At 41.8% G+C, this 24,176-nt stretch overlaps 6 protein-coding genes across 14 annotated transcripts; 4 read left to right on the top strand and 2 right to left on the bottom strand.

The window, feature by feature from the left end:
* Positions 1-272: 272 nt before the first annotated feature.
* Positions 273-10,563, top strand: LOC132795378 (ras GTPase-activating protein 1). Of its 7 annotated transcripts, none has more exons than XM_060806056.1 (9): positions 273-684; positions 2,367-2,570; positions 4,092-4,205; positions 4,310-4,382; positions 4,460-4,869; positions 5,492-6,341; positions 7,702-8,608; positions 8,667-8,817; positions 8,889-10,563. In XM_060806056.1, exons 2-9 carry the CDS (start codon positions 2,372-2,374, stop codon positions 9,035-9,037), a joined length of 2,853 nt encoding a protein of 950 aa, XP_060662039.1. In that variant the 5' UTR covers positions 273-684; positions 2,367-2,371; the 3' UTR covers positions 9,038-10,563. The 7 variants fall into 7 exon arrangements, with proteins under 7 accessions (XP_060662039.1, XP_060662037.1, XP_060662040.1 ...); XM_060806054.1 differs by having other exon boundaries at positions 2,010-2,570; XM_060806057.1 differs by having other exon boundaries at positions 274-389.
* Positions 10,564-11,104: 541 nt separating this feature from the next.
* On the top strand, positions 11,105-12,529 carry LOC132795646 (beta-lactamase-like protein 2 homolog). 2 transcript variants are annotated; one of them, XM_060806503.1, is made up of 4 exons: positions 11,105-11,314; positions 11,389-11,558; positions 11,758-11,970; positions 12,040-12,529. In XM_060806503.1, exons 1-4 carry the CDS (start codon positions 11,196-11,198, stop codon positions 12,420-12,422), a joined length of 885 nt encoding a protein of 294 aa, XP_060662486.1. In that variant the 5' UTR covers positions 11,105-11,195; the 3' UTR covers positions 12,423-12,529. The 2 variants fall into 2 exon arrangements, with proteins under 2 accessions (XP_060662486.1, XP_060662485.1); XM_060806502.1 differs by having other exon boundaries at positions 11,743-11,970.
* Positions 12,530-12,700: 171 nt separating this feature from the next.
* Positions 12,701-15,891, bottom strand: LOC132795645 (pre-rRNA 2'-O-ribose RNA methyltransferase FTSJ3). The gene is made up of 2 exons (XM_060806501.1): positions 13,881-15,891; positions 12,701-13,602 (listed from the first exon to the last, which is right to left on the bottom strand). Exons 1-2 carry the CDS (start codon positions 15,769-15,771, stop codon positions 12,959-12,961), a joined length of 2,535 nt encoding a protein of 844 aa, XP_060662484.1. The 5' UTR covers positions 15,772-15,891; the 3' UTR covers positions 12,701-12,958.
* Positions 15,892-16,177: 286 nt separating this feature from the next.
* On the top strand, positions 16,178-18,046 carry LOC132796579 (large ribosomal subunit protein uL3m). Its single transcript, XM_060807798.1, has 4 exons — positions 16,178-16,325; positions 16,398-16,515; positions 16,577-17,127; positions 17,499-18,046. Exons 1-4 carry the CDS (start codon positions 16,288-16,290, stop codon positions 17,923-17,925), a joined length of 1,134 nt encoding a protein of 377 aa, XP_060663781.1. The 5' UTR covers positions 16,178-16,287; the 3' UTR covers positions 17,926-18,046.
* A 485-nt stretch (positions 18,047-18,531) lies between these two features.
* Positions 18,532-21,416, bottom strand: LOC132795995 (mitochondrial outer membrane protein SLC25A46). 2 transcript variants are annotated; one of them, XM_060806992.1, is made up of 5 exons: positions 21,124-21,416; positions 20,941-21,054; positions 20,282-20,433; positions 19,875-20,214; positions 18,532-19,820 (listed from the first exon to the last, which is right to left on the bottom strand). In XM_060806992.1, exons 1-5 carry the CDS (start codon positions 21,156-21,158, stop codon positions 19,049-19,051), a joined length of 1,413 nt encoding a protein of 470 aa, XP_060662975.1. In that variant the 5' UTR covers positions 21,159-21,416; the 3' UTR covers positions 18,532-19,048. The 2 variants fall into 2 exon arrangements, with proteins under 2 accessions (XP_060662975.1, XP_060662974.1); XM_060806991.1 differs by having other exon boundaries at positions 18,534-19,820; positions 19,875-20,217; positions 21,124-21,413.
* Positions 21,417-21,719: 303 nt separating this feature from the next.
* LOC132795996 (N-glycosylase/DNA lyase) lies at positions 21,720-23,461 on the top strand. Its single transcript, XM_060806993.1, has 4 exons — positions 21,720-21,884; positions 21,944-22,252; positions 22,311-22,797; positions 22,871-23,461. Exons 1-4 carry the CDS (start codon positions 21,793-21,795, stop codon positions 22,982-22,984), a joined length of 1,002 nt encoding a protein of 333 aa, XP_060662976.1. The 5' UTR covers positions 21,720-21,792; the 3' UTR covers positions 22,985-23,461.
* The last annotated feature ends 715 nt before the right edge of the window (positions 23,462-24,176 follow it).

Here is a 24,176-nt window from a genome sequence, read left to right as displayed (position 1 = left end):
TCAGCTTGCAAATGCACTATCAATACAGGCCTTAATTATTCCAATCAGAAAATTACAAGCAGACTTTTTTTTTCAATGAGCCAAATATTTGTTTGTTTTATAAAGTGACAGTTAGTTAATTGTTTTGAAATAGTTTTTAAAAATTAATAAAGATGAATTTACCCAAAACCAAAGGCAATCGATATTTTGCCGAATACAAAAGCAATCGACTAGAATCGATTAATAATCGAATCGGTTCCAGCTCTACCCAATGTGTGTGTGTGTGCGCCGCAAAAACAAAACGCGTATTGTCTGTCGGGCACGGTGCGGGCGCACACAGCGAAAGGCAATTTACGAAGTGTTGTATATTTTGTGTGAATTGTGAATTGTGAGCAACCAAATCATTGACGGTGAATTTTTTACTGTTTTTATCAAATAAATGCAAAACAAAATCAAACGTATTGGAAATGTCCTGAAAGTGTTTGCCACCAACAAAAGCCTTTGTTGTTGTTAAGCGAAAAGAGCGTGTGTGTGCAGTGAGAGTGCGTTTCGTGTGTTTTTCTTAGTGTGTGTGTCGTCGTCTCGTGTATGGTGCTAAAATTTACACAAACCCACCTACACACACAACACACACGCATACACTCACACACACACTCACACAAATACAAACAAACAAACACATACATATATCGAAACGTATACATTGTAAGTGTAGAAAATTTCTGCTGCTTTCTTTTGTTGCCTTATTCGTTTGCATTGCCCCCCTCGAATCTTTTGTTAGTGTATGTGTGTGTGTGTGTGTGTGGATCTGACGTCGTCGCTTCGTTGTGTGCGTGTCGCATATTGTCCGTGTATCTGTATGTATTTAAAAGGGGTGGCCGCCCAAACCCCAAGAGGGTGGAGTCTCAGTATATTTCTTCTTTTCTATCCGTTAGTTTTTTGCTTTTTACCCTGTTTTTTTTTTGTGTATTTATTTATCCGTTAAATAGACACAATTGTTTAGCAATTAGTTGTTGGCACGAGAGTAACACAAACATGTGAAATAAACATACTCATCATCATCATCATCATAAGCATCGCCATCATCATTGTTGGCTCCACTCTGAAGTGTTTTGCCCTCATAAAAACTAAACTTCACTCGTCGTTCTTGCTGAGTGTGTATGATGGTGCTATGGGGGATGGGGGATGTCATGGGGGTGCGAGCGAGATGCAGCAACAAACGAAACGGAAACGAGAAATTTTCATTCAACGTTTTTTCTTGGTTCTATTTGATTTTTATTGTGCCATTGCTCCTTGTATGTATGGTATGTATGTATGTATGTACATACACTCAGACACACATACTCGCAAGAGTGCGCGACAATGACGAGACGGCGGCGCGACGTCTGCTTGTCTGCGCTGCGCTGTTGCGCCGCTTAGCGAGCTTGCAATTTACAGTTGCATGCTTTTTTGCCGGCAGACACACACACACACACACACGTGTGCTGGCGGCAGTCAAGCATAGTGCACTTTGTTGTTTATAACAAATTGCTTGTAAAAATTCACTCGCCACCCACACAAATACAACTACAGACACACACATACATAAATGCAAAGTCCCATTGCTGTCTCTCTCACACGCATGCACAGTCAAGAGCAGTGTTGCCAATTTTGCTAGTTTTTGCCTTTGTCAAATCTAGCTTTTTTGTTGATAATCGATTTGTGGATCCAATTTGCAAACCATCCAACCTATATTCTCATCTCTCATTTGTTTATTTTTGTAAACATTTGCTATTTTCTGTATAACACTTTGAATACATTAGAAATGCGTATTTATATACTCTTTATTTCATTTTTGATTGCCTTTAAAAACAGCTGTTTTTCTTAATTATCCGAAAAGTTGGCAGCACTGGTCAAGAGTCGCTTTGCATAGACTCACCAACACACCTGCATTCATATACCAGCTGTCACTCACTCATGCTTTCTCTCTCGCTCTCTTTCTCTCACTTTGTGGCTTCTTTGCCTGCATCTATTTTGCATTATTATTACAGCGCGCCGCATCACCCGGCATCACAACAATAATAACAACAACTACATCAAGAACAGCCAAAACAAAACTCATACGACATTTATTATTGTGAGGCGCAGCGTGCGCGCTGCTGCTGCCGCCAAAGAAAAAAAAACCGCAAACAACAAGCAAGAAGAACAAGAACATTTTTTAGACACGCATAAACGTACGCATAAACAACTGCACAGCTGCTTACGCACATACATACATACATACATACATAAACATTCAATACATACATACATATACGCGCATTTGCATTAGAAAACTAACCAAAAAATACCAAAACACACACACACACGCACACATAAACAAACAACAAAATACCAATCAATGGCAGATTTAATGCGTTTGGGTAATGTGGACGTTGTCATTCAGAAAGATAAACTTGGCTCGCCAACGGGCGGCTCCGATGACGGCAACCTAGCGGCATTGGGCGGTATAACGGGTCTCGGCGCCATGATGGCAGCTGGCGGCATTGATTTGGCCGATCTGGCACAGGAATTGGATCAGGATGAATTCGATGGGCCGCACATGCTAAATGGTGAGTAACCACACACAACTATCGATTACCAGCAAATTACATATAAATTTGCGGTTATTTTACAAAACCACAAACATAGTACGCACACAAGCAATCGTAAGTAGTAGCATTGTGTGTGTATGAGTAAACACAGCAGGTGATTCATCAGCTGTGTTGGCTTAGCCTCCAGCTTCTAGATTTGCTGCTACCTTTCATGCTTTCAAGGTGCAATGCACTGCTACTGTGTCAGCCGTGCGTCATAAAAGAACAGCAACAAAAACGACCACGACAATAACAACAACAACAACAAACAACAGCTTGGCAATTATTGCGTCTGCGTAGCTGTGTGAGTCATGCGCATGCGCCAACACTCTCGCTCTCTTCGCTCAGTCTCTTGACGCTTGCTCTCATTGGCTGCATTAGTGTGCGTGCCGTGACCTTTAGCTATGTGTACATTGCGCTTATCGCATGTACATTGTTTGTATATGCATTGGTAATCGATAACGACATTTTCTCAACTGTTGACAATTGATCGCAGCTGTTGGCTAGCAAAATGGTGGTCCACATGCATTTCGTCTCCAAATTGCTATCGTTTATCAATTGTCTGTCGTTTTGTTTGAATGACGCACACACATACATACATACATATACGTATGTATGTCTAGCCATTAGTTTTTATCGCCATTCACATAAACAAGCACACGCATATGCACATGCATATCAATGTAAATGTATATTATATATTTTCATTTTTATTAATGTTTAATGGCCAGCAGCGTTGTCGTCAAATGATTAGAAAACGACGCTAGCTTTTCAGTAAACTCAGTATTTTCAGAACGTTTCTTGACGCCGTCACGTTTCTATTTATGACAAAAGGCTGCGCTGTTGCGGTCGCGTTTAATCGCTTTGTTTTTTGCTTTCTTCGTGTGTGTGTGTGTCGCTGAGTGTGTGTGTGTGTGTGTGCGCGCTTTGTTTTCGTTTTTGCGTATTTTTGTTTTTGTTTTTTGCATTTGTTAATTATAACAATTGCAAGCATACACACACACACACACACGGACGTACTCACGAATGTCGCCCAGTAGTTGTAAGTTGAAACTTCTGCCAACTTGTTGTTAACTTGTCGACATTTATCGATATTTATCGATGTCTTCACCTGCTACACATTGCAGGTGTCCAATAGAATCGGCATTTTTTGTTTTTGTTTTTATTGTCTATAATTTGATATGCAGAACTAAATTCATGTTGATGCATGATCGACTAGCCGATGCCCTATACTTTAGATAACATGTCTTGCTATCGGCGAACGATAACTCTGAACTTATTGATAACAGTATATTTGAATTTGTACGTTTTTTGTTTCGTCAAACTTATCTACCCCTTAAAGTATTAGTGCAGGGTATTGGCTTCGTTTTTCTTTGTTTTTTTTCTTGATGCAAGCATCGAAATGTGTTTGTGCTTTCTGCACAGTTTCGTGTCGCGTGTGTGCTGTGTGTTGTGCAATGTTGTTAATTTGGCACATTTTTCAACATTATTTGTTTGCAGGCGAAAGGCCGGCGATAATTGCGCCGCCGGAAAGTGAATGGTACCATGGACGACTCGATCGCTATTCGGCAGAGGCGCGTCTTCGCGGCAGCGGCAAATTGGGCAGTTATCTAGGTGCGTAACTCTCATTGTGTGATAATCAATACTTATCGATCACACACAATTCTCATTCAACATAATTACAACATAACATGTATATCGATCGGTTGGTTTTGCAGTGCGCGAAAGTGATCGGAAACCCGGCTCTTATGTGCTCAGCTATTATGGACGCACGGGCATCAATCATTTCCGGTTTGTTTTTTAATCAGATTGTCGTCTTTTGTGTTTTTAACTATTATTGTTTTTTTCGCATTCTCTCTTCTCCGTAGAATTACGGCCGTATGCGGTGACTTTTACATTGGCGGTCGTCAGTTTATCTCATTGAGCGATCTCGTTGGCTATTACACCTCATGCAGTGATCTGTTGAAGCGTGAACGCCTTGTGTTTCCCGTTGCACCGCCGGAGCCGGTTAACGATAAGAAACGTGTGGTGGCCATTTTGCCGTACACGAAAATGCCGGAAACGGATGAGTTGAGCTTCCAGAAGGGCGACATCTTCTTTGTGCACAACGACATGGGCGACGGTTGGCTTTGGGTGACTGCTCATCGTACTGGCGAACAGGGAATGATTTTCCGTGAGCTTGTCGATGATTTGGATGTCTCCATCGATCCGAATACCGTGTTTCCCTGGTTCCATCCCAATTGCACCAAAAACGAGGCCGTCGACATGCTAGTCAAGGGTGAGTACCAAGTATTAAACATTAATACTGGATGTTACGATAACATTTGAATTGAATATCGCAAATAATAAGTATATGTGCATAAATTTAGATTGGAATTCATGTAGACATGAATATCGTAATGCCGTAAATTGCTAATATAAATCGTGATTACTAATTGTACATCTGTTTAATTGCTATTTAATGTCGTGACAACATTGTTGATTCCAATCATTGATTAATGCCAAATGTCACTAAATAACGTCAGCCATGAATCAATGGAATATTGTTAATTAAAATAGTGTCATATCTATTTTTATTCGCAATTTAATTTTAGTGAAAACTAATTACAAAGTTAAACAAAAATATCAATTTTCTATGAAATTTAATATATAAATTAAGAGTCGGCATCAATTCAATATGGAAAATTTACCAACGATGTTACGATATTTAATATGAATATCGTAAATACAATATTTTTCTTTGCTTTCGAATATCGTAACTAAAAATTACGAACAAATATTGTAATATAGTATTTGAATTTTGATTTAGTATGCTATTTCAAATTTCGGTATCAATATTAATACTCTCTTCAATTGAATATCGTAAAATCGTGAATACTAAATCACTTTCTTGCTTGCAGCTGGTCCTGGTAGCTTTCTGGTGCGCCCCAGTGACAATTCTCCCGGGGACTATTCGCTCTTCTTCCACATTAACAATCAGATCCAACGATTTCGCATCGAGAAGAAGGGCGTTCGCTATCTGATGGGCGGTCGGACATTCGAATGCCTCGACGCTGTGATCAATCGCTATCGCAAAGAGCAAATTGTCGAGGGACATTCACTCAATCATCCCGTGGTCAATGGCTCACAGCCGGAGTTCAATCAACAGTATGTGGTTGAGAAGGCCGCCGAGAAGATTTACGCCACGCTGCGCGAGTGTCGCGATCAGATTGGCCTCAAGAAGATCAAGGGCATCAAGCATCATGGGCATTTGAATAAAAAGTCTGACAAGACAACCAAATGGAAGCAATTGTATTTTGCCCTCATCAACGATGGCACCGAGACCCAATTGTGCTTCTATGACAATCCCAAAAAGACTAAGCCCAAGGGTCTAATTGATCTGTCGTGTGCGTATTTGTATCAGTGCCATGATTCGCTCTGGGAGCGACCCTATTGCTTCCAAATTGTGGAGCGTGCGTTGCCCTGTTTGGCCACCGTCACGTATCTGTGTGCGCCCAGCCAGGAGAGCTATGTGGAGTGGATAAATGCATTGAAGGCCCAATGCGATTCGCAGTTGAGTCGGGCGCAGAAGAAGGTGTCGCGACTGCGCGAGTTGCGTTGCCTCAATTTGCATGTGCTTGAGGCGCATCGATTGCCATTTAAACTGGTGCCACATCCCTACTGCAGTATTTCGCTCAACCAGGTCAAGGTGGGCAAGACACGCGTCAAGATTGCACCCGAGCCCGTCTGGGAAGAGGAGTTTGTGCTCGAGTGAGTTGGAATTCTACTTATAGCTTATTAAGCTTTTATTTATGCTTATTATTTATTTGCTTTCGAGTGTACTGCATTCTATGTTGTCATTATTAATGCATTGTAATTTCCCCATAACATGTTCCATTTCACTACATTTCAATTTATTTATACTTTCTGTCTCATTCCCCTGCTCCATAGAGTTATGCTTATTTCTATCTCTATTCTAAGTTCCTATGTACATATGCATTTTAATCTTTAATTGGACTACTACATTTCCATTTGCACAGTTCCATATTCCCATTCCTTTGTACCATTCCACTGTTCCATAGAGTTTGCCCTAATTGTGTTCTATTTCTTTGTTTTTACTTATACATTGTAATCTCTCACAACATATTTTATTTCAATTTACTCTTTTTCATTTCCCAATTAATTTATTTTTTATACTTTATACTGGAATGAGATTCCACTGTTTCACAAAGTTATTCTTATTACTGTTCTGATTGTGTGTTCCATGTTCCATTTCACTACATTTCAATTTACTCTGTTCTATTTCCCAATTCCTTTATACTTTTTATACTTTCTTGCTCCATTCAACTGTTTCATTAAGTTATTCTTATTGCTGTTCCAGTTCAATGTTTCTATTAATGCATTTCGATCTCCCATAATATGTTTAACTTCACTACTATTCAATTTACTATGTTCCATTTTCCCATTCCCTCATACTTTCTTGTTCCATTCCACTGTTCCAAAATCAAAACACACTTTTCTTTATTCTATTTCATATCTTTTCACTTTACTTGAATTTCACTATATCCAATGTTTCATTCCATTGCATTTCATATTAAATTTTCACTTTACTCTGTTCCACTTTCGCATTTCTTTATACTTTCTTGTTCCATTCCACTGTTCCAAAATCAAAATGCACTTTTCTTTATTATATTTGATGTCATTTGGCTTTACTTAAATTTCACTATATCCAATGTTTCATTCCATCGCGTTCCATATTAAATTTTCACTTTACTCTGTTCCATTTTCGCATTTCTTTATACTTTCTTGTTCCATTCCACTGTTTCAAAATCAAAATGCACTTTTCTTTATTCTATTTCATGTCATTTGACTTTACTTTAATTTCACTATATCCAATGTTTCATTCCATCGCGTTCCATATTAAATTTTCACTTTACTCTGTTCCAAATTCGCATTTCTTTATACTTTCTTGTTCCATTCCACAGTTCCAAAGCAAATGTTCACTTTTCTTTATTATATTTGATGTCATTTGACTTTACTTTAATTTCACTATATCCAATGTTTCATTCCATCTCGTTCCATATTAAATTTTCACTTTTCCGCTCTCTATATCTCTCTCTCTCTCTTGTAGCGACGTGCCACCCGATGTCGTCTCCCTGACCATCACGCTAGTCTCGCGCGGCAAACGCGGCAAGGACTCGGAGGTGGCCGAGCTGACCATCGATTTGGCCAGCTTGAAGAATGGCCAGGAGACCGAGGGATGGTACCAGCTAACGGGCATGACACCGATGGGCGAATGGGGATCGCTGCGTCTGCGCATGCGCTATCTGGACGATCTGATCATGCCCTGCGAGGAGTACAGTCCACTGCAGCAGCTGCTCCTCGAGCCCGAGCTGTATGCGGTCAAAGCCCTCGCTGAGCTCTGTCACAACGATCGTGTTCCGTTGGCGACGGCGCTGCTGCGCGTGTTTCGGCACGAGAAACGCGAAACGGAATTGATACGCATCCTGTGTCAGGCGGAAGTGGCGCGTGAGAATGAGACAACCACACTCTTTCGGGGCGCTTCGTTGGCCACCACGCTGATGGATTTGTATATGCGCACCGAGTGCAGCGGATTCCTGCAATCGGCGGTCAGCGAGACGGTGCAACGCATACTGGAGAGCAAACAGTCAGCCGAATTGAATCCCACTAAAATGGATGTCAACGATGATGCGTGCACAAATGCGGAATTTCTGCTGCAGATACTCGATCTGGTGACCCAATCGATATTCACATCACCGGATGCGTGTCCACGGAATGTGCGATACATTTGCAATTGCCTGCAGAAGGCGGTGGTGGCCAAATGGCCAACGGAGCGCTTGGTGCGCACTCGTGTCGTCTCCGGTTTTATATTCCTGCGTCTGCTCTGCCCGGCGCTGCTTAATCCGCGCCAGTTTGGTCTTGTCAGCGAGACACCGCCAACGGCGGCAACGCGTTCCCTCATCATGGTGGCCAAATGTCTGCAGAATCTCGCCAATCTCATTGAGTTCGGTGGCAAGGTAATATTTTGATTGAAAACTAAGAATAATCATTTTAAAATCGAATCAATCTTTGCAGGAGCAATACATGGAGGTGGTCAATCCGTTTATATTGAAGAACAAGGAGCGCATGATTGTGTTCTTGGATCAATTGTCGCTGGTCACCGATCCCAATCCGCCGCTGGGCATGTTTGTCGAACAGAACTCGAATCACAATGCACAGGACACAGGTAAGTAGCATTCATTTCCTTATTATTTCTTCGATTCTTCGATTGATGCAAATTCCGTTTCGATTTCGCAGGACGTGAGTTGGCGACATTGCATCACATTTGTGTCTCCTATTTGCCGGAACTGCAAGAGCTATCGAATATCCTGTCGATCAAGAAGCTCGTCACGGTCACCGATATGCTGACCAAGCACAAATTGAAGTATCGCGAGATGATCAGCTAAGGGAGAGGAGAGGAATAGGAGCAGCAGGAACAGAAGGAACAGAAGGGGAATAGAGACAGGCCGAAAGCAGAAAACAGAAAGCAGAAGAGCCACAACGCAACAGTCAGTTTATATATAGATATTACATTTTTATATAGATATTTACATATACAACACACACACACACACATATACATATATAGTATATAGACAGTTGATCGCCCGAAACACACACACAGAACAGAATCAGAAATCAAGAAATTACTTAGTGCATATTGTGAGAATAGTTCCAGTAGGATTAGTCAAGCTTTTCTCGCGGCATTTTTTCGTTTTGGTTTCTTTCTGTACTTTCACATTCTCTCTCTCTCTCTCGCTCTTTCTCTATCTAGGGTGAAAGTACAGAAAGAGTCCAAATATAATATATGTATGTATATTATATATTATATTATATGTATAGCGTATAGTGTGTGTCTTTTTTTTATTTTTATACAAATCGAAATTATACATTATGAAAATGCAGCAAGCAGCTAAAACGAAAAAAAGCAAATAAAGTAATTTAGTAATTAGCCAGGTCGAAAAATGTGTTCAGCAACAACAACAACAGCAACAACTAACTGAAAATCTGATTAAAAAGGGAAATGATGAGAGGTAAACGAAACGAACAACAACAAAAAGTATTTATACATTTTTTTGCAATTGTGTCTTTAAAATACAAATAAAAAGACATAAGAAACACGCGTGGCCATTAAATTCAACAAAGCAAAACAAAAAAAGAATACAAGAAAACTAAAAAAAAAAAAATAACAAAAAATAAGTACATTTAATAATGAATGAAAATAATGCAATATTATGAAAATACTTTTCGTCTTATTAATTGATTTAAGCTTGATATGGAATATACATATTAATACATATAAATATATATATACACACACATATATACATATTTTAAAAGCATACATACACAAGTTAATTATACTATATTCACGAACTATTATCTCTCTATTATGTATTACTACTATTATTATGTATATTATGCAGAGACTCATCGCGTACTCAGTTGCATTTTCAATACTTTTAACTAACGAGTTTTTTTTTTGTTTGATAATGATTTGTATTTGTTTTACCTTGTATGCAGGCAACATTTGACTTGTATTTATTTTTTGTATTTTATTTTGTATGTGTGTACAATACTTTTGCTTGGAAGCATTCATACAACTTTCTCTATTCATGATCATCATCTCTAAATGCATTAAATAAAATGCGTCTCGTCTCTTTATATTACCAATTGCAATTCGTATGTATGTATGAAAATGAAACACAAATAATGACGTAGCTGAACTTTTTGAGAAAAATTTAAGTTCATAATTGTAATTTGTAACGCATCAAAATGATTAAGAAGATAAAACAAATAGTTATCTATATATACAAGTATACATATATATAAACTTATATATATATGTATGTATACAGCATCTGCATCCTAGTCAAAAGAAAAGCAAACAAAACAAAAATAAACAAAACTTACGAGAAATAATAAACGAAAATTAAAAGCTGTTTCAATTACTTCAAAAATGCAATTCAAATTTTTCAATTCGATAAGAAAGCTTATTGTGTATCGATAGCAATATCGATAACAGGTAAATCGAGCATTGAACTGCGTAGGTTAAAGTTTTTAGTAGGGGTAAGTTAAAAATTTTATTATATAAATTTCAAACTCCACAATGCTGGACAACTAATTGACAGTTACATAATAAAATGAATTATTTAAATATTTGTGCAAATTGCGCGCACACACCGATAACGGCTAGAACAGTGTGTACACACCAGTTCGTTAGAAGCACAACTGTTGCGGAGCAGCTGAGCAGTGTTTGCATTGTTTTTGTTTTTTAATTACGTGATAAGCTGCTGCTTGTTTTGTGTGGGCAACTTTTAACTCCACAATGCTGGACAACTAATTGACAGTTACATAATAAAATGAATTATTTAAATATTTGTGCAAACTGCGCGCACACACCGATAACGGCTAGAGCAGTGTGTACACACCAGTTCGTTAGAAGCACAACTGTTGCGGAGCGGCTGAGCAGTGTTTGCATTGTTTTTGTTTTTTATTTACGTGATAAGCTGCTGCTTGTTTTGTGTGGGCAACTTTTAAGAAGCGATTAAAAGTGGCAGAATCATGGCACTAATACCGCCGGTAACACGTCTCACCTCCTCCATCATACGGATTTTGGGCTGCAATCCCAGTCCCATGACATTGCAAGGCACCAACACCTATCTGCTGGGCAACGGTAAAAAGTGAGCCGCCAATTTATTTTGGGGAATCCAAAGTTCACTTGAATTATAATCAAATTGGTGTTTGTTCTTCTCAGGCGCATATTAATTGACACGGGCGATGAGAATGTGCCGGAGTACATAGAGCAGCTGAATGGAGTGTTGCAGCAGGAGAAGGCAACCATTGGCACCATCATATTGACGCATTGGCATCACGATCATGTGGGGGGTGTGAAGGACATTGTGGGCAGCACGTTGGCCGACAAGGGTGTGTATACACTTAGAATACATGTAGACTAAGCAGAGTGGAGCAGTGTTGCCAACTTACATGTGTGTACAAAAAAGGAAGGGACATTGACAAACGCTTAAAACTGTGCTTACGTCCGCCATCCGCATTACATGCATATGAACATACTATCTCTGTGTACGTTTCTTTATCTTGCCCATTAAAGTTCGCCTCAATGCAGATTGCCAGGTGTTCAAATTCAAGCGCAGCGATCAAACTCCCGACCTCTGCCCCGAGATACCAAGTCACATCCAAGTACAACCGCTTGCCGACAGCCAAGAATTTGCGGTAGATGGCGCCAAGGTGCGCATTGTGCATACTCCTGGCCACACCACAGATCATGTTGTGCTCACCACAGATGACGGCACTTTGTTCAGCGGCGATTGTATACTGGGTGAGTAAGCGTGACAGAGAGAGAGAGAGAGAGACAACTAGTCCTCTATTTACAACTTTCGATCTTTAGGCGAAGGCACCGCTGTGTTCGAGGATCTGTTCGATTACATGCGCAGTCTGGATAAAATCCTCAAGATCGAACCGAAACGCATCTTCCCCGGCCATGGCAATGTGATTGAGGAGCCGCTGGGTAAAATCGAGTATTACATCCAGCATCGCAATCAGCGCGAACAGCAGATACTTCAGTTCTTTGTGGAGCGACCCTGTGCACCATGGCAAGCCATGGATGTGGTCAAAGTGGTGTACAAGGAGACGCCCGAGCATCTGTGGCCAGCGGCTGCCTACAATGTGGACCATCATCTTAGCAAGCTGCACAAAGAGGGGAAACTGCAGCTGAACAGCAGTGACGATGACGCCAAATCCTACAGCTACCAAGCAAGCAGCGCCCTCTAGAGTCGTGCTGGAGAACTGTAGCTGAAACTATCGATGATTTGATACTCTATCGATTGTAGACGTTTTGTAAAGTTATAAATTGTTATTTAAAATGAATTTCTGCAATGTAAAAAATGCAAACTTATTCTTTTTAAAACAAAACTTTAATTAAAATAATTGTATATTGTAATTGCAATAAATTTTTAAATATATATGATTTACAAAAAAAAACTATAGGCAAACATAAAACTCTAAAGCAAAGTTTGCTTATATTGAAGATATAATATTAATATAAATTTCATAAATGGACATTTTTGATTGTAATTTGAGGATAATTTTAATATACTATCACTTATATCGGGCATACTATCGCCGTTTATCGATAGTTTTTTTATATTGAAAAGATTGAAACATGGAAATCTTTATATAAATTCAATTTTTAGGGCACTCTCGGCTTTACTATCTTGGACAATCGATTGTTCCCTACCCACGAAATAAGCGTTAAGCAGTTTTAAAGGATTATGCACTAGATTTATATTTATGCTACACATTATCATTTACATATGGAGAAGTGTGGAAGTGTGTGGTCGACGATTTAACGCTTGCCTCGTCCCTTGCCCCCCCTTGGCACCACCCTTGCTGCCCTTCTCACGCCGCTTCTTGGCCACAATGGAGCGTTTGTCCTTCTTCTCACGTGGATCAACGACACGATAGCGTCCCTTGACACCGGCCGGACGACGAGCACGTCGGGATGCTGTGTGCTTCTTGGCCACCACATAGGTGATCTCCTTCTTCTTCTCCTGGGCCTTCTTGTAGATCTTCTTCAGCTGCTTGGCCTTCTCCTGGGACGTTGCGTCTGCGTTCTCCATGATCTTTTCGGCCATCTTCTTGGCCTTGGCCATACGCTTGGTGGCACGACGCTTCTTGCGCGCCTTCGCCTCCATCACCTTCTTGATGGGGCGCACATTCAGCTCCTGGACCTTGCGCTGATATTCCTCGGTGAGTTCCTTGGGCACCGGCTGTGGTTTCGTCATGTGCTCCTGTTCGTCCTGCACAAACCAGGCGGGCAGATGATCATCGTTGAAGGCATAGCGATTCCAGGCGGCATCGATGAGATCGCGACGCGTTTTCTTGCCTCGCACAAGCAGCGCACCCAGCGCCAATTCCTCCTCGCTGAGACGTATCTTCTTCGCTTTGGGTGCTGCGAAAAGAGAGAGTTGAAGGATTAGTTCAAGTAATGACTAACAATTAATCTTTGAGCTATTAAATTATAGCTTAAATAACTCTCGAATGAAATGAAACTTTCATAAACTATTTAGAAGATGTTCACATTGATGAGTGTAGAAAATCTAGACGCTAGCTTCTGTATTCTCATAGTTATAGACCCTCAAACAGTCGGACGGACAGACATCAGTATTAAAATGTATTTCTCTATTTCCCTCTCGCTCTAATATGTGTGTGTTGTTGTGCTGCTCTCACCTTTGGACATGTCGCCAGCAACGTTTTCATCCTGCTCATCGACTTCCTCCTCCGAATCGGACGATTCACTGCTGCTCTCATCCTTGGCCACATCATGGCGGGCACGACGTTTCGCCTTCTTTCCCAGCGCCAATGTTCCAGTCTCTACAGGCGCCGGACGATTCTCGCCTAGCACAGCCACGCCCTTGGCTTTGTACGCCTTGGCCAAATTGTCCAGATCGTAGTTCTCCTCGTCGTCATTGTCCATGTCATCGTCGAGCTGCTGCAGTGCATCCTTCTCGTACCAAAGCTGCACACGCTGCTGACGCTTTGTGTCCTTGTCGCGAAAATCGCCCGACTTGATCAGCGGATGATCGCCGCGCTTCTTCTTGCCCTTGCCCGCTTTGCCGGATTTCTGTGGCTCCTCATCCTCGTTGTCACTGAGGCCAAGACCCTGCTGGTCATAGTCGCTTTCACTGTCCTCGTCCTGGCTCACCTCGGGCTCATCGTCGTTCTCATAGTTGGCATCGTCGTCCAGACGTTTGTCATCCTTATCGTACTTCTTGTACTTGGGTAGCTTGGGTAACTCTTGCTGTTCGCCCTCGACATCGAAATCGGGCTCCACATCCAGCATATCATCGAGCTCGGCATTGCTATTGATATCCTTGAGATCAAAGATCTCATGCTCTGTCTCCTCCTTGGGACCATCGTCGCCTTTGATCACCATGTTGAGGTTCATCTTCTCGTGCAGTTTCGCTTTCGATTTAAGCGTCTTTTTACGCTTACGCTTCAACTCCTTTTGCTCCTCATCCGCCAACGTTTCGATCTGTTGCTGCAACTCCTCATCCTCCATGTCCTCGAGCTGCTCCTGCGTCAACGGCTGCGGGGCGGACTCCGCCTCATTGTCGGCATCCTCAATGACGCCTTCCTTGTCTGTTTTGTACAGATCCTGCTTGATGTGCTTCCACCACAGCAGCAAACCCTTGATATCCTTGCGACCGAGCACCTTCAGATCTTTGCAGCACTCGAGTATCTCGGTGGTGGTGCGCTTATGCTGAGCAATGCGCGGATCATCGATGGTTATGGAGCCGATGCCCTGCAGGGCAGCCAAAGCATTCTCCGCCTGCATAAACTCGGAGGCGGACAAATCATTGCGCAGCGCAATATCCTGTTCGGTGTAACCTTCGGCCTTGATGCGTTTCTGCTTCTCGGGATGCAGCAAACTGTTCTTTTGTTTGCCACCATCCAGATCGAGTTCCTCGAACACATATTTGGCATCGAGCAGACGAGGATCGATGCGATCGGGAGCCAAATAGCCTTGGCAAACAACGAATATCTCGGCGGATTCCTTACGCGATGCACTTGGCTTGGTGGCATGCACCTTCTTGAACAGCTGCTTCAGCACCCAGAGCAATGCATTGTAGTCCTTGGAGCGAAACACTTTGGTGATGAACCAACCGCCGCTGCGCAAGAATTGTGTGCCCAACTTGAGAGCGTTGAGCGTGAGGCAAATCTGTTGATAGGCATCGTACAGCCAATTGCGACCCACATTGGGTGCACCGTCGTGAAGCACCACATCGGCTTTCCACGATTGCAGTTCTTTGGTCAGCGATTGGCGACACTTTTCCGTTGTGATGTCCTCGACGAGGCCAATGCAACCGGCAATGGGACGAATGGGGAACAGATCAACGCCCACCACAATGCTGGAGACGGGCATATTCTGTTTGGCCACCTGCATCCAGCCGCCGGGTGCGGCACACAAATCGATGCATACTTGCGACTGTTGAAGGAAGCCAAATTTGCGATTCAATTGGATCAATTTGAAGGCGGCACGCGATCGAAAGCCAGTCTCCTTGGCTAACTGATAGAACTTATCCTTGCGCGTCTTTCCAACTTTACTCTTCTTGCCCATTGTGCTGTGGCTGGTGTCGTCTTTGCAAATGCAATCAAAATGTATTTAAAATTCACTTAATTCACAGCGAAATAAGAAACACGCCGACACCAGGCGCGCACGTGTTTGTAAATTCTCGGTTGTCGAGCGATGCCACATAGATCGAACAGCTGCTGTGAGCGAGCGCTGCCACTTTGTTTATGTGCTATCGATAAGCGATAGCCGCTGCGCGATTCAATTAATTTGAATGCATTTTATAAATTACAAGTATAAACTAAATTTGAAATTAAATTAAATAAAATAATATAAAATATTATAATTGCTTATTGCAGTTGTTTATTTATTGACAATAAAAATATATTAAGTGAGCTGCCTCTGCTGCTAATGAGCTATCGATAACTTTCAGCCGCTGATTCGTTCAACTGAACCAGCTCCATTCACGCATAACTAAATTCCCAAACTCGAGTGCGCTGCATGTTGTTATTATTATTTATGTATTTTAGTTGATTTATTGTATTAAACAATTATATAATTAATATGCTGCGCACTGTCATATGCGATCTGGCTCGCCTACGGTACGTAACACACAACTTAAACACCTTAATCCTCCTAATATAACCCCATTTTTGCGCTCGCATTTTCGGCAGGCTAAGTGGCAGCACCGCAAGTTCGGCCGCTGTTGTGGTTACACAAGTCCGTGAGAAGGGCCATTTGAGCCGGCCTCGTTTACGGAATCCGTATTGGTTTATACGCCCACAGCGCTCAGTAAGTGATAATACCATACTGACAATATCATATACTTATTTAGTGATATATCGCTGCCCAGCAAACGGATGATCTGGTGACGGGCGAGAATCGCAGCTTCATCAAGGAGGTCATCCATGATACCTACGGCGTTCCGGCACTCATCAAAGGCGTGCAGACCTACGAACAGCGACAGCTGATTAAGACACCACAAGCATCCGCCACCGAGGATGCTCAGCCCTGGACACCAAATGTGCGTCGTTGTGGTTTAATTGCACGCAAAATTGGCCAATATCCGTTGTGGCTGAAGAATGGCGAACGTGTGCGCACCACACTGCTGCAGGTGGTGGACAATCATGTGGTGAAGTACATACCGCCAGAGGAGTATCGTCCCGCCCAGCAGCCCGATGTGAAGCATCTGCATCGCTATGGTTGCCTTGTCGTTGGTGCCGAGAGCACAAATCCCGCCCTATTGACCAAGGAGTATTGCGGTCTGTTTAAGGACTCGGGTGTCATGCCCACCAAGAATCTGGCACGCTTCATTGTCTCGCCACAGGCGGCCCTGGCGCCTGGCACGCCCCTCAACGTGGGACACTTTCGCGTCGGCGACTTTGTCGATGTGCGCGGCAAGACGTGAGTTGATCAATTGGTTGAAGGTAGAGAATATATGTTATGGACAGCAGTCTGTCTACGTCTGTCCGTCTGTGTTGATCTCAAGAGATTCTAAGATATAGTTACAAGCTTAAAGTTAAAGTGCTTAATTTACGCACACACATTACTAATGAAAGCATAAATAATTTCTGAAAATTTCATTGCAATCGCATTTTAAACTTGTGAGTTATTAAGGAAACAATGTAGGATAGACACAGTGTTAAATTTAACATGCAACGTAGCTGTTAAGCAAACAAACTGTAATGCAAATGTTACAAATTCTGTTAGATACAATTTGAAATGCTTTCAACTTTCTCAGCTCACTCTCTAACTTGTATTTTGCTTCTTCACAGTGTCGATCATGGCTTCCAGGGTGTGGTTAAGCGTCACGGCTTCAAGGGCATGCCCGCCTCCCACGGTGTGACGAAGACACATCGTCGCCCCGGCAACATTGGCGGCGGCGGTGAGAAGGGTCGCGTCTGGCCCGGCACCAAGATGCCCGGACACATGGGCAATCGCTGGCGGATCATCAAGGGACTGCGCATCTGGCGCGTCAATACCAAATACAATGTGATGTGGGTGCAGGGCAGCTCGGTGCCCGGCTCCACCAATGGCCTCGTCTACATCTACGATACGATATTGCCGTTGCGCAGACCTCAGCTTGCGCCTCCATTTCCCACACTCTACGACAATGATGCGAAGGAGCAGTTGCCCGAGGATATTTGGCATGAGCAGGTGCACAATTTCAACGAGGAGTCCATCACCTATAAGCCAGAGTAAAGCATTTCATGTTCCTCTGCCCAATTTCTTTAAAACAAAAACCAAAAACCCACATTTGTTGTATAATTTGATAGAAATCTAACTAGATAAACGTAATGTCGAGAAAAAAATCTATATCATTTGTTTTAATACGTGTTTATAAAGATATTCGGAATACTTTAGAAAAAAGATTTCGGCAAACTGAAATTACGTCATGTTAAAGATTCTTTCCTTTTTGGCAAGCGAAACTTTGGATAGATTATAATAACATACGAAATATTTCAGAAAGACAACTACAACTTATTTTGAGAACTATTTTATGCATAACTTTCGGATATATTAAAATATTATACGGAATTTTTCAGGAAGTTAACTAAAGCTCATTTTGAGAACTAAATTATTTACTTTGTGCAATATATTTTGAAGTAAAGTTCAGTTTTTTTTTGTAGTTTCTTACTTTTTATTTAACTAAACTACTTTTAGAATATCCTGTGGTATTTTATAAACTATATAATTTAGAGTATAATCTCACTCATTAATCCAAAACTAAACTGTTTCGACTTGTTTTATGTAGTTTTTTATTCTTTATTTAACTATTACTTTTAGAAAAGCCTGGGGAATTTTATAAGCTTAATAATTTGGAGGTGAATCTCACTTTCATAGCCCAAATTGTCTATAGATGGAAGTCTTCTATATCTATAAATCCCATTCCATAAAAATCCAAGAATTTTCGTTTCAATTTTAAAGCAAAACATTTTTTTAATTTAACTTTTGTTGGGTTTTTCGAAAATTTTCTATTATTTTTTGTTAAGACTTTTGTAATTTATTATGTTTTGTGTTTTCTTTTTTCGAATTGAAATTTGGCTCTTATTCGGTACTCAATAAATAACATTCTTGGCTAGTCTTCTTTTATAGTGCAGGGGGTTGGGGAGAAAAAAAAAGATATATTACGATATATAATGCACTTCAATATCAATGATAATTGAATGCAAATCAAACAAATCGTCTCGCTTGCTTTGGACGAGCACGGAAGTTATCACAGCAAAATGAAAACAGAATATATATAGAGTAGAAACCCCCTCAAAAAAAAAAAAAAGGTGGTACATTGAATTTTGGAAAAGATCGGGGGAAGGAGAAGGAAAAACTAGTCAAGCGAATTCTGTCCCACGCTGTGAACGTCGAGTTCGGTGCTGGAAATGCTTGGCGAGATGGTCGTTGAATCTGAATGGCCAGCACCACGATCCAGATTATAATATTGCACAATACGCGCTGGCGGTCGATTCGAGACACATTCCGTGATTTGGCCAACAATCCATTTGGTTAGCTTAATGACAGCAACATGGGCGGCAAACTGCAAAATCATCGCACCGAATCCCTTATACAGTCCACTAAATCCCTCCGTGACCAATGTGGTGCGATAACAGTCGATGGCGCCCTGATAATTCGTTAGTATGGGGACGACAGCATAACCATTGTCCAGATTATCGATGATCGTGCGTGTTCCCTGCAACTGCAGGCGATGCAATATGGTCTCGAAGGGAAAGAACAACACCTCGGTGGTCAGCATGGCAATGAGGCTGGCATAGATCTCGGCATTCTGATGCTCCAGCGTATCGTCTCTGTATTTGGCGCCGCGTTGCTCCTGCTTCTGTGTGAGACGACGTCGCATGATGCGCGACGAGACGCCGCGTATAACCAAACTGAACAGATACTTCGTGATGCCCATCGAGACGCTGGGACCGATTAACGCCCAAGCGGGCAGCATGCGTCCCTTTTGCGGTGAACTCCAGTAGAACAGTCGCAGGCTGCCCTCGCGAAACACGTCCAGCAAGCCGGGCTTCTCGCTGGCAATGTCACTCTGGACCGTCTCCACCAGCGAGGCGGCATAAAAAGGCACAACCAAGCCAATGCTAATGCTGCAAAGGGATGGAGTGAGTGGATACGATCTTGGACATCTTGGGAGCACTTACCATTTGAGCAGTATGTGCTGACCGAAGCGCTTGAGTGTGGTGCGACTGTCGACTTCCTTGGGCCAACTGGTCACCTTGCAGATGACATCGTCAATGGCCAGCGTCATGCCGCGCACCAGGAGACAACTGCCCAGACCTTTCCACAGCGTTGTCACGCCCTGGCGTCGATGCAGATGAACAATGCTGGGCAGCAATTGAAATGGATGCAAGTGATAGCGATGTGAGGCATTGTAAACCTGACACTGCCGGCGCAGCACAATGAACGGATGGCTCAGCAGATTCTCCGTGACCAGCGACACCCATTGGACGCCAAAGACCAGATACTTGCGCAGCGACACATCTGCTAAATAAGCAGATGATGAGTCAATATTATTTTCATTGATCATCTTTTATTGCCTTCTACTAACCTTCCTCCTGGCTATCCAGGTATTTGTCCAGCGCTTTGTTCAGCTTATCCAACGGCATCTTGTCCCGCTCCGAGTTGATGTACTTGAGATGTGTGACGGCATTCTGATCCGCATTTATATTGTCCACAATTGCCTTTTCGCGATCGTCAATGCTAAAGACGGAAACGAGTGCAGAATGTTATGTTATTTATAGTTCAAAATAATAATATCGAAGGATTGCAATGAGACTGTCGCAAATTTCAAGGTGTTTTTGTAGATGGACAGACGGATCTGGTCTGCGTATAGTCGATGACAGTATTGTAATTTAGAGAGGCCAATAGACTCTTGATATATAGTTGTTTATATTGTACATAAATTTGAAGGCTATGACTTGCATAGTCTCAGGGATTTGGGTGTTTATTTGGACGGACAGACAGAGAATCGGAAGTGTATGGAATTTCGGGTTAAAGAAGCAGCTGTCCATGCATGTGCCCATCGCTCCTTTCTGTTGTTTGTATTGTAAATGAATTTGAAGGCTATAGCTTGCATAGTCTCAGAGATTTGGGTGTTTATATGGACGGACAGACAGAGAATCGGAAGTGTATGGAATTTCGGAGCAGCTGTCCATGCATATGCCCATCGCTCCTCTCTGCAGTGCTGGATATATTAAAATGCTTTACCTGTGCGTCAGCTGCATGCCGGGATCACTGACGATGTGCGGCAGCTTTTGCATTGTTCTGAGTGCCTCGGCTTGTGACTGCGTCTCCTCGCCGTAGCCCCGATTCGTTGCATGCCTTGGGAGTGTGGTATTATGATTGGTATTGTTAATATTCACATACTTGTGCTAAACATATAATACTTACATTAGAGTTGAGTAATTGTTGATGCTGCCTGACATAATATGTTGTGGTATGTGTAGTTGTTTGTGTGTGTGTGTGCTGCGTGCGCTTTCAGTTGCCCCTTCTATGGTGTAGTATTCCTTATGAGGCCCCCGTTTGTTCTTGCTGCTGTTCTTGTTATTGTTGTTGATGTGTGAGCCTGCTGCGAATGCTGCTTCACAATCGTTTTGTTTAAAATACTAAATCAAAGTTATTTCCCATAGAGCTCTATGAATTTAAACTAGAGATGAGCGCGTGATACAAGCACTCACAGCACGATGTGAGCGCCACTATTTACACAACTCCACAACATATCAAAATCACAAATGCAAGGTGTTAATAAATTAAATGTTCAATAAAACCATTATTTGCTTACAAATTTCACTGATACGCTTATTTTGGTAAATACTTTTGCAATTTTGTCACGCGCCCAAGCATAAGAATCTATCGAACTTTTTATTATGGTTATCGGTGCATGTAGCTGTGTATTTTATTTTGGTATTTTTGAGTATATTGATGCCTGCGCTGAACAAGATACCTATCGAATGTAGTCTTGCCGATAGCCTATCGGCTAAAAAACAACAATCAGTTATCGGTAATGCAGTCGCTGCACGCGCAATTTGTGTTCTTTTGATTTGCAATTTAAAACGACAAATGACGGAAGTTGTTAAACAATGCGGTAAAATACGTTTGGCAACGAATGTGTGTGATCTGGAGCGCACACTGCTTGGCGGCCAAAGTTTTCGGTGAGCGCAAAAACCACTTGCGGAAAGTCCAAATCGATAAACGTTTGGCGCATTTACAGTTGGCGCAAATTATGCGAGGCGCCAAAGCCAAAATTTTGTGGCGTCGCCTTGGACACCTATTGGGTGCTAACGCCCGATAGCGAGCACATTGACTATGAGGCGCATACGGTTGTGCCGGATCAGGACTTTGATGTCCAATTAGCCGACTATTTGCGGGCCGATTTCGATTTGCAGCAGCAACAGGCGGTTTGGATGCAAGCGGACGAGCAGTTTGCCAAATTTGTGGGCAAACCGGTGCGCATGTTGTGCCAACAGCCACTGGAGAACATTGTGTGCTTTATGTGCAGCCAGAATAACAACATCAAGCGGTAGGCTATAAATTCCCTCTCACTTTAAATGTTAATAACGTTCGCTCTCAATTTGTAGCATCTCGTCCATGATTCAATGGTTCTGCAGCGCATATGGGCGGAAAATTGGTCATTTCCATGGCCAGGATGAGTATACGTTTCCCACACTTGACGCCCTCAGTTCGCGAAGCTGTGAAGAGTTCGATGTGGAGCTGCGTGCAGCTAAATTTGGTTATCGCGCCAAGTTTATAGCGCGCACATTGCAACAAATTGTGGAACGCGGCGGTTTGGCTTGGTTTGAGGAACTGCGTCAGCTGCCGTATGTGGAGGCACGCGAAGCTTTGGTGCAACTGCCAGGCATTGGCTACAAGGTGGCCGATTGCATTTGCCTAATGTCTTTGGGACATTTGGAGTCGGTGCCAATTGATACACATATCTATAAGATTGCCCAGCGTTATTATATGCCACATTTGGTGGGGCAAAAGAGCGTCACCAACAAGATCTATGCCGAGGTGGCGCAACATTTCCAGCAGCTGCATGGCAAATACGCTGGATGGGCACAGGCGGTAAGTTTTTCTAGTTAATATAGAGTTAAAAGAATTACGCAGTTACTTTTTGTTTGATTTGTTTCGACTGCAGGTTTTATTCTGCGCCGATTTGCCGCAGTTTCAGGACAAGTCGGAAAAGGAATCAACAACGGAAAAGAAAGAAAAGAAAGCTGCTGTCTCCAAGCCAAAGAAATGCAAAAAGTAGATCGACGTATTTCAAAATTTATACTTCAAATTGAACTTGAAACTCTGGAAACTTTTGGTAGTAACTACCTAACATAATAGATGAAGTTGAATAAACGTTTTGCAAAAGTCATTTGAAGCAACATAAAATATGTGTTGGAATTGCAAACTATGATATTGATTATCATCTTCAATCATACAACATCCTCTAATCATGGTCATCTTTAAACACTTATTAATGAAACATCTTTCATCAATACCTAACTCTACCATCTTCTAAAAAGAAAGTGTGAAAGAGTCATTGAGTCATAAGTTTGCGACGCACACACAACAGCATCATCATCTAAACTACCTCTAAAATGTATTCTGCATGATAATGGATTATTAATCACACTATATCTTCCATCATCCAACTCTAAATTATCATCTTCTAATACCTTTGTTCATCTGCAATAAACCAATAGTGAAAGAGCCATTCAATCATAAGTTGTCATTGGAATTTTAAACTAATTTCGACCACACACAACAAAATCATCATCTAAACTACTTTTATAAAGTATTCTTCTGCATGATAATGGAATATTAATCACACTTCATCTTTCATCAATTAACTCTTAACTATCAACTTGTAATTTTGGACAAATTTTAATTGGAATTTTCAACTAACTACGTTCCACACACATCAACAACTAATTTCTTTAAACAGTCGCGTTACATCTTCTGTCACCAAACCCAACCTCAACTTTAACTTTAACTATCTGTCATCAAGCATAACTTCAACTTTAACTATCTGTCACCAAGCATACATATGTAACTTCAAACTTAACTTCAATATGATCCGTTTTTTGGAAGACCTAGAAGACGCCTCTCTTTCTACTAAAACACATTCATATTAGAGAGAGACTTGAAAGCTGGCTCAATAATGAAATTGAAACAAAGCGATTAAGCTTATGCTGCCTTGAACTTTCATAAACAACTATATTCTGCAATCTTGAATCATGTTCGTACTTGCCACAAGTCTTGGCAACGCATTAAGTATGCTGGGAACTAATTGTTCCACCGTCTATCATCAAGTTGTGTGTGTGTGTGTGTGTTGCAGTCGTGTCAGTTGCAGTCGCTATCTATATATGTGATATATTAACTTGTAAACTGTTTGATATGCATCAAACTAACAAGCACACAGACTTGCTGTGGCTGCAAATTGGAATTTCAGT

Source organism: Drosophila nasuta, chromosome X (assembly GCF_023558535.2).
Source record: "Drosophila nasuta strain 15112-1781.00 chromosome X, ASM2355853v1, whole genome shotgun sequence".
Classification (NCBI taxonomy): domain Eukaryota; kingdom Metazoa; phylum Arthropoda; class Insecta; order Diptera; family Drosophilidae; genus Drosophila; species Drosophila nasuta.
Note: the sequence above shows the minus strand (reverse complement) of the source record. Positions and strands in the feature narration are given on the sequence as shown.

Excerpts from the sequence above, each read along its gene's own strand:
- LOC132795995 (XM_060806991.1), bottom strand. The coding sequence starts at position 21,158 with ATGTCAGGCAGCATCAACAATTACTCAACTCTAAT. Across the intron at positions 21,055-21,123 it reads AACAATTACTCAACTCTAAT|GCATGCAACGAATCGGGGCT; the intron begins GTAAGTATTATA and ends CACACTCCCAAG. Across the intron at positions 20,218-20,281 it reads CCTGGATAGCCAGGAGGAAG|CAGATGTGTCGCTGCGCAAG; the intron begins GTTAGTAGAAGG and ends CTGCTTATTTAG.
- LOC132795645 (XM_060806501.1), bottom strand. The coding sequence starts at position 15,771 with ATGGGCAAGAAGAGTAAAGTTGGAAAGACGCGCAAGGATAAGTTCTAT. Across the intron at positions 13,603-13,880 it reads TGCTGGCGACATGTCCAAAG|CACCCAAAGCGAAGAAGATA; the intron begins GTGAGAGCAGCA and ends CTCTTTTCGCAG.
- LOC132795996 (XM_060806993.1), top strand. The coding sequence starts at position 21,793 with ATGACGGAAGTTGTTAAACAATGCGGTAAAATACGTTTGGCAACGAAT. Across the intron at positions 21,885-21,943 it reads CTTGGCGGCCAAAGTTTTCG|TTGGCGCAAATTATGCGAGG; the intron begins GTGAGCGCAAAA and ends GCGCATTTACAG. Across the intron at positions 22,253-22,310 it reads CAGAATAACAACATCAAGCG|CATCTCGTCCATGATTCAAT; the intron begins GTAGGCTATAAA and ends CTCAATTTGTAG.
- LOC132796579 (XM_060807798.1), top strand. The coding sequence starts at position 16,288 with ATGCTGCGCACTGTCATATGCGATCTGGCTCGCCTACG. Across the intron at positions 16,326-16,397 it reads TGCGATCTGGCTCGCCTACG|GCTAAGTGGCAGCACCGCAA; the intron begins GTACGTAACACA and ends CATTTTCGGCAG. Across the intron at positions 16,516-16,576 it reads TTATACGCCCACAGCGCTCA|CAAACGGATGATCTGGTGAC; the intron begins GTAAGTGATAAT and ends ATCGCTGCCCAG.
- LOC132795646 (XM_060806502.1), top strand. The coding sequence starts at position 11,196 with ATGGCACTAATACCGCCGGTAACACGTCTCACCTCCTCCATCATACGG. Across the intron at positions 11,315-11,388 it reads CTGCTGGGCAACGGTAAAAA|GCGCATATTAATTGACACGG; the intron begins GTGAGCCGCCAA and ends TGTTCTTCTCAG. Across the intron at positions 11,559-11,742 it reads CAGCACGTTGGCCGACAAGG|TTCGCCTCAATGCAGATTGC; the intron begins GTGTGTATACAC and ends TGCCCATTAAAG.
- LOC132795378 (XM_060806053.1), top strand. The coding sequence starts at position 568 with ATGGTGCTAAAATTTACACAAACCCACCTACACACACAACACACACGC. Across the intron at positions 685-2,404 it reads TATATCGAAACGTATACATT|AAAGATAAACTTGGCTCGCC; the intron begins GTAAGTGTAGAA and ends GTTGTCATTCAG. Across the intron at positions 4,206-4,309 it reads CAAATTGGGCAGTTATCTAG|TGCGCGAAAGTGATCGGAAA; the intron begins GTGCGTAACTCT and ends TTGGTTTTGCAG.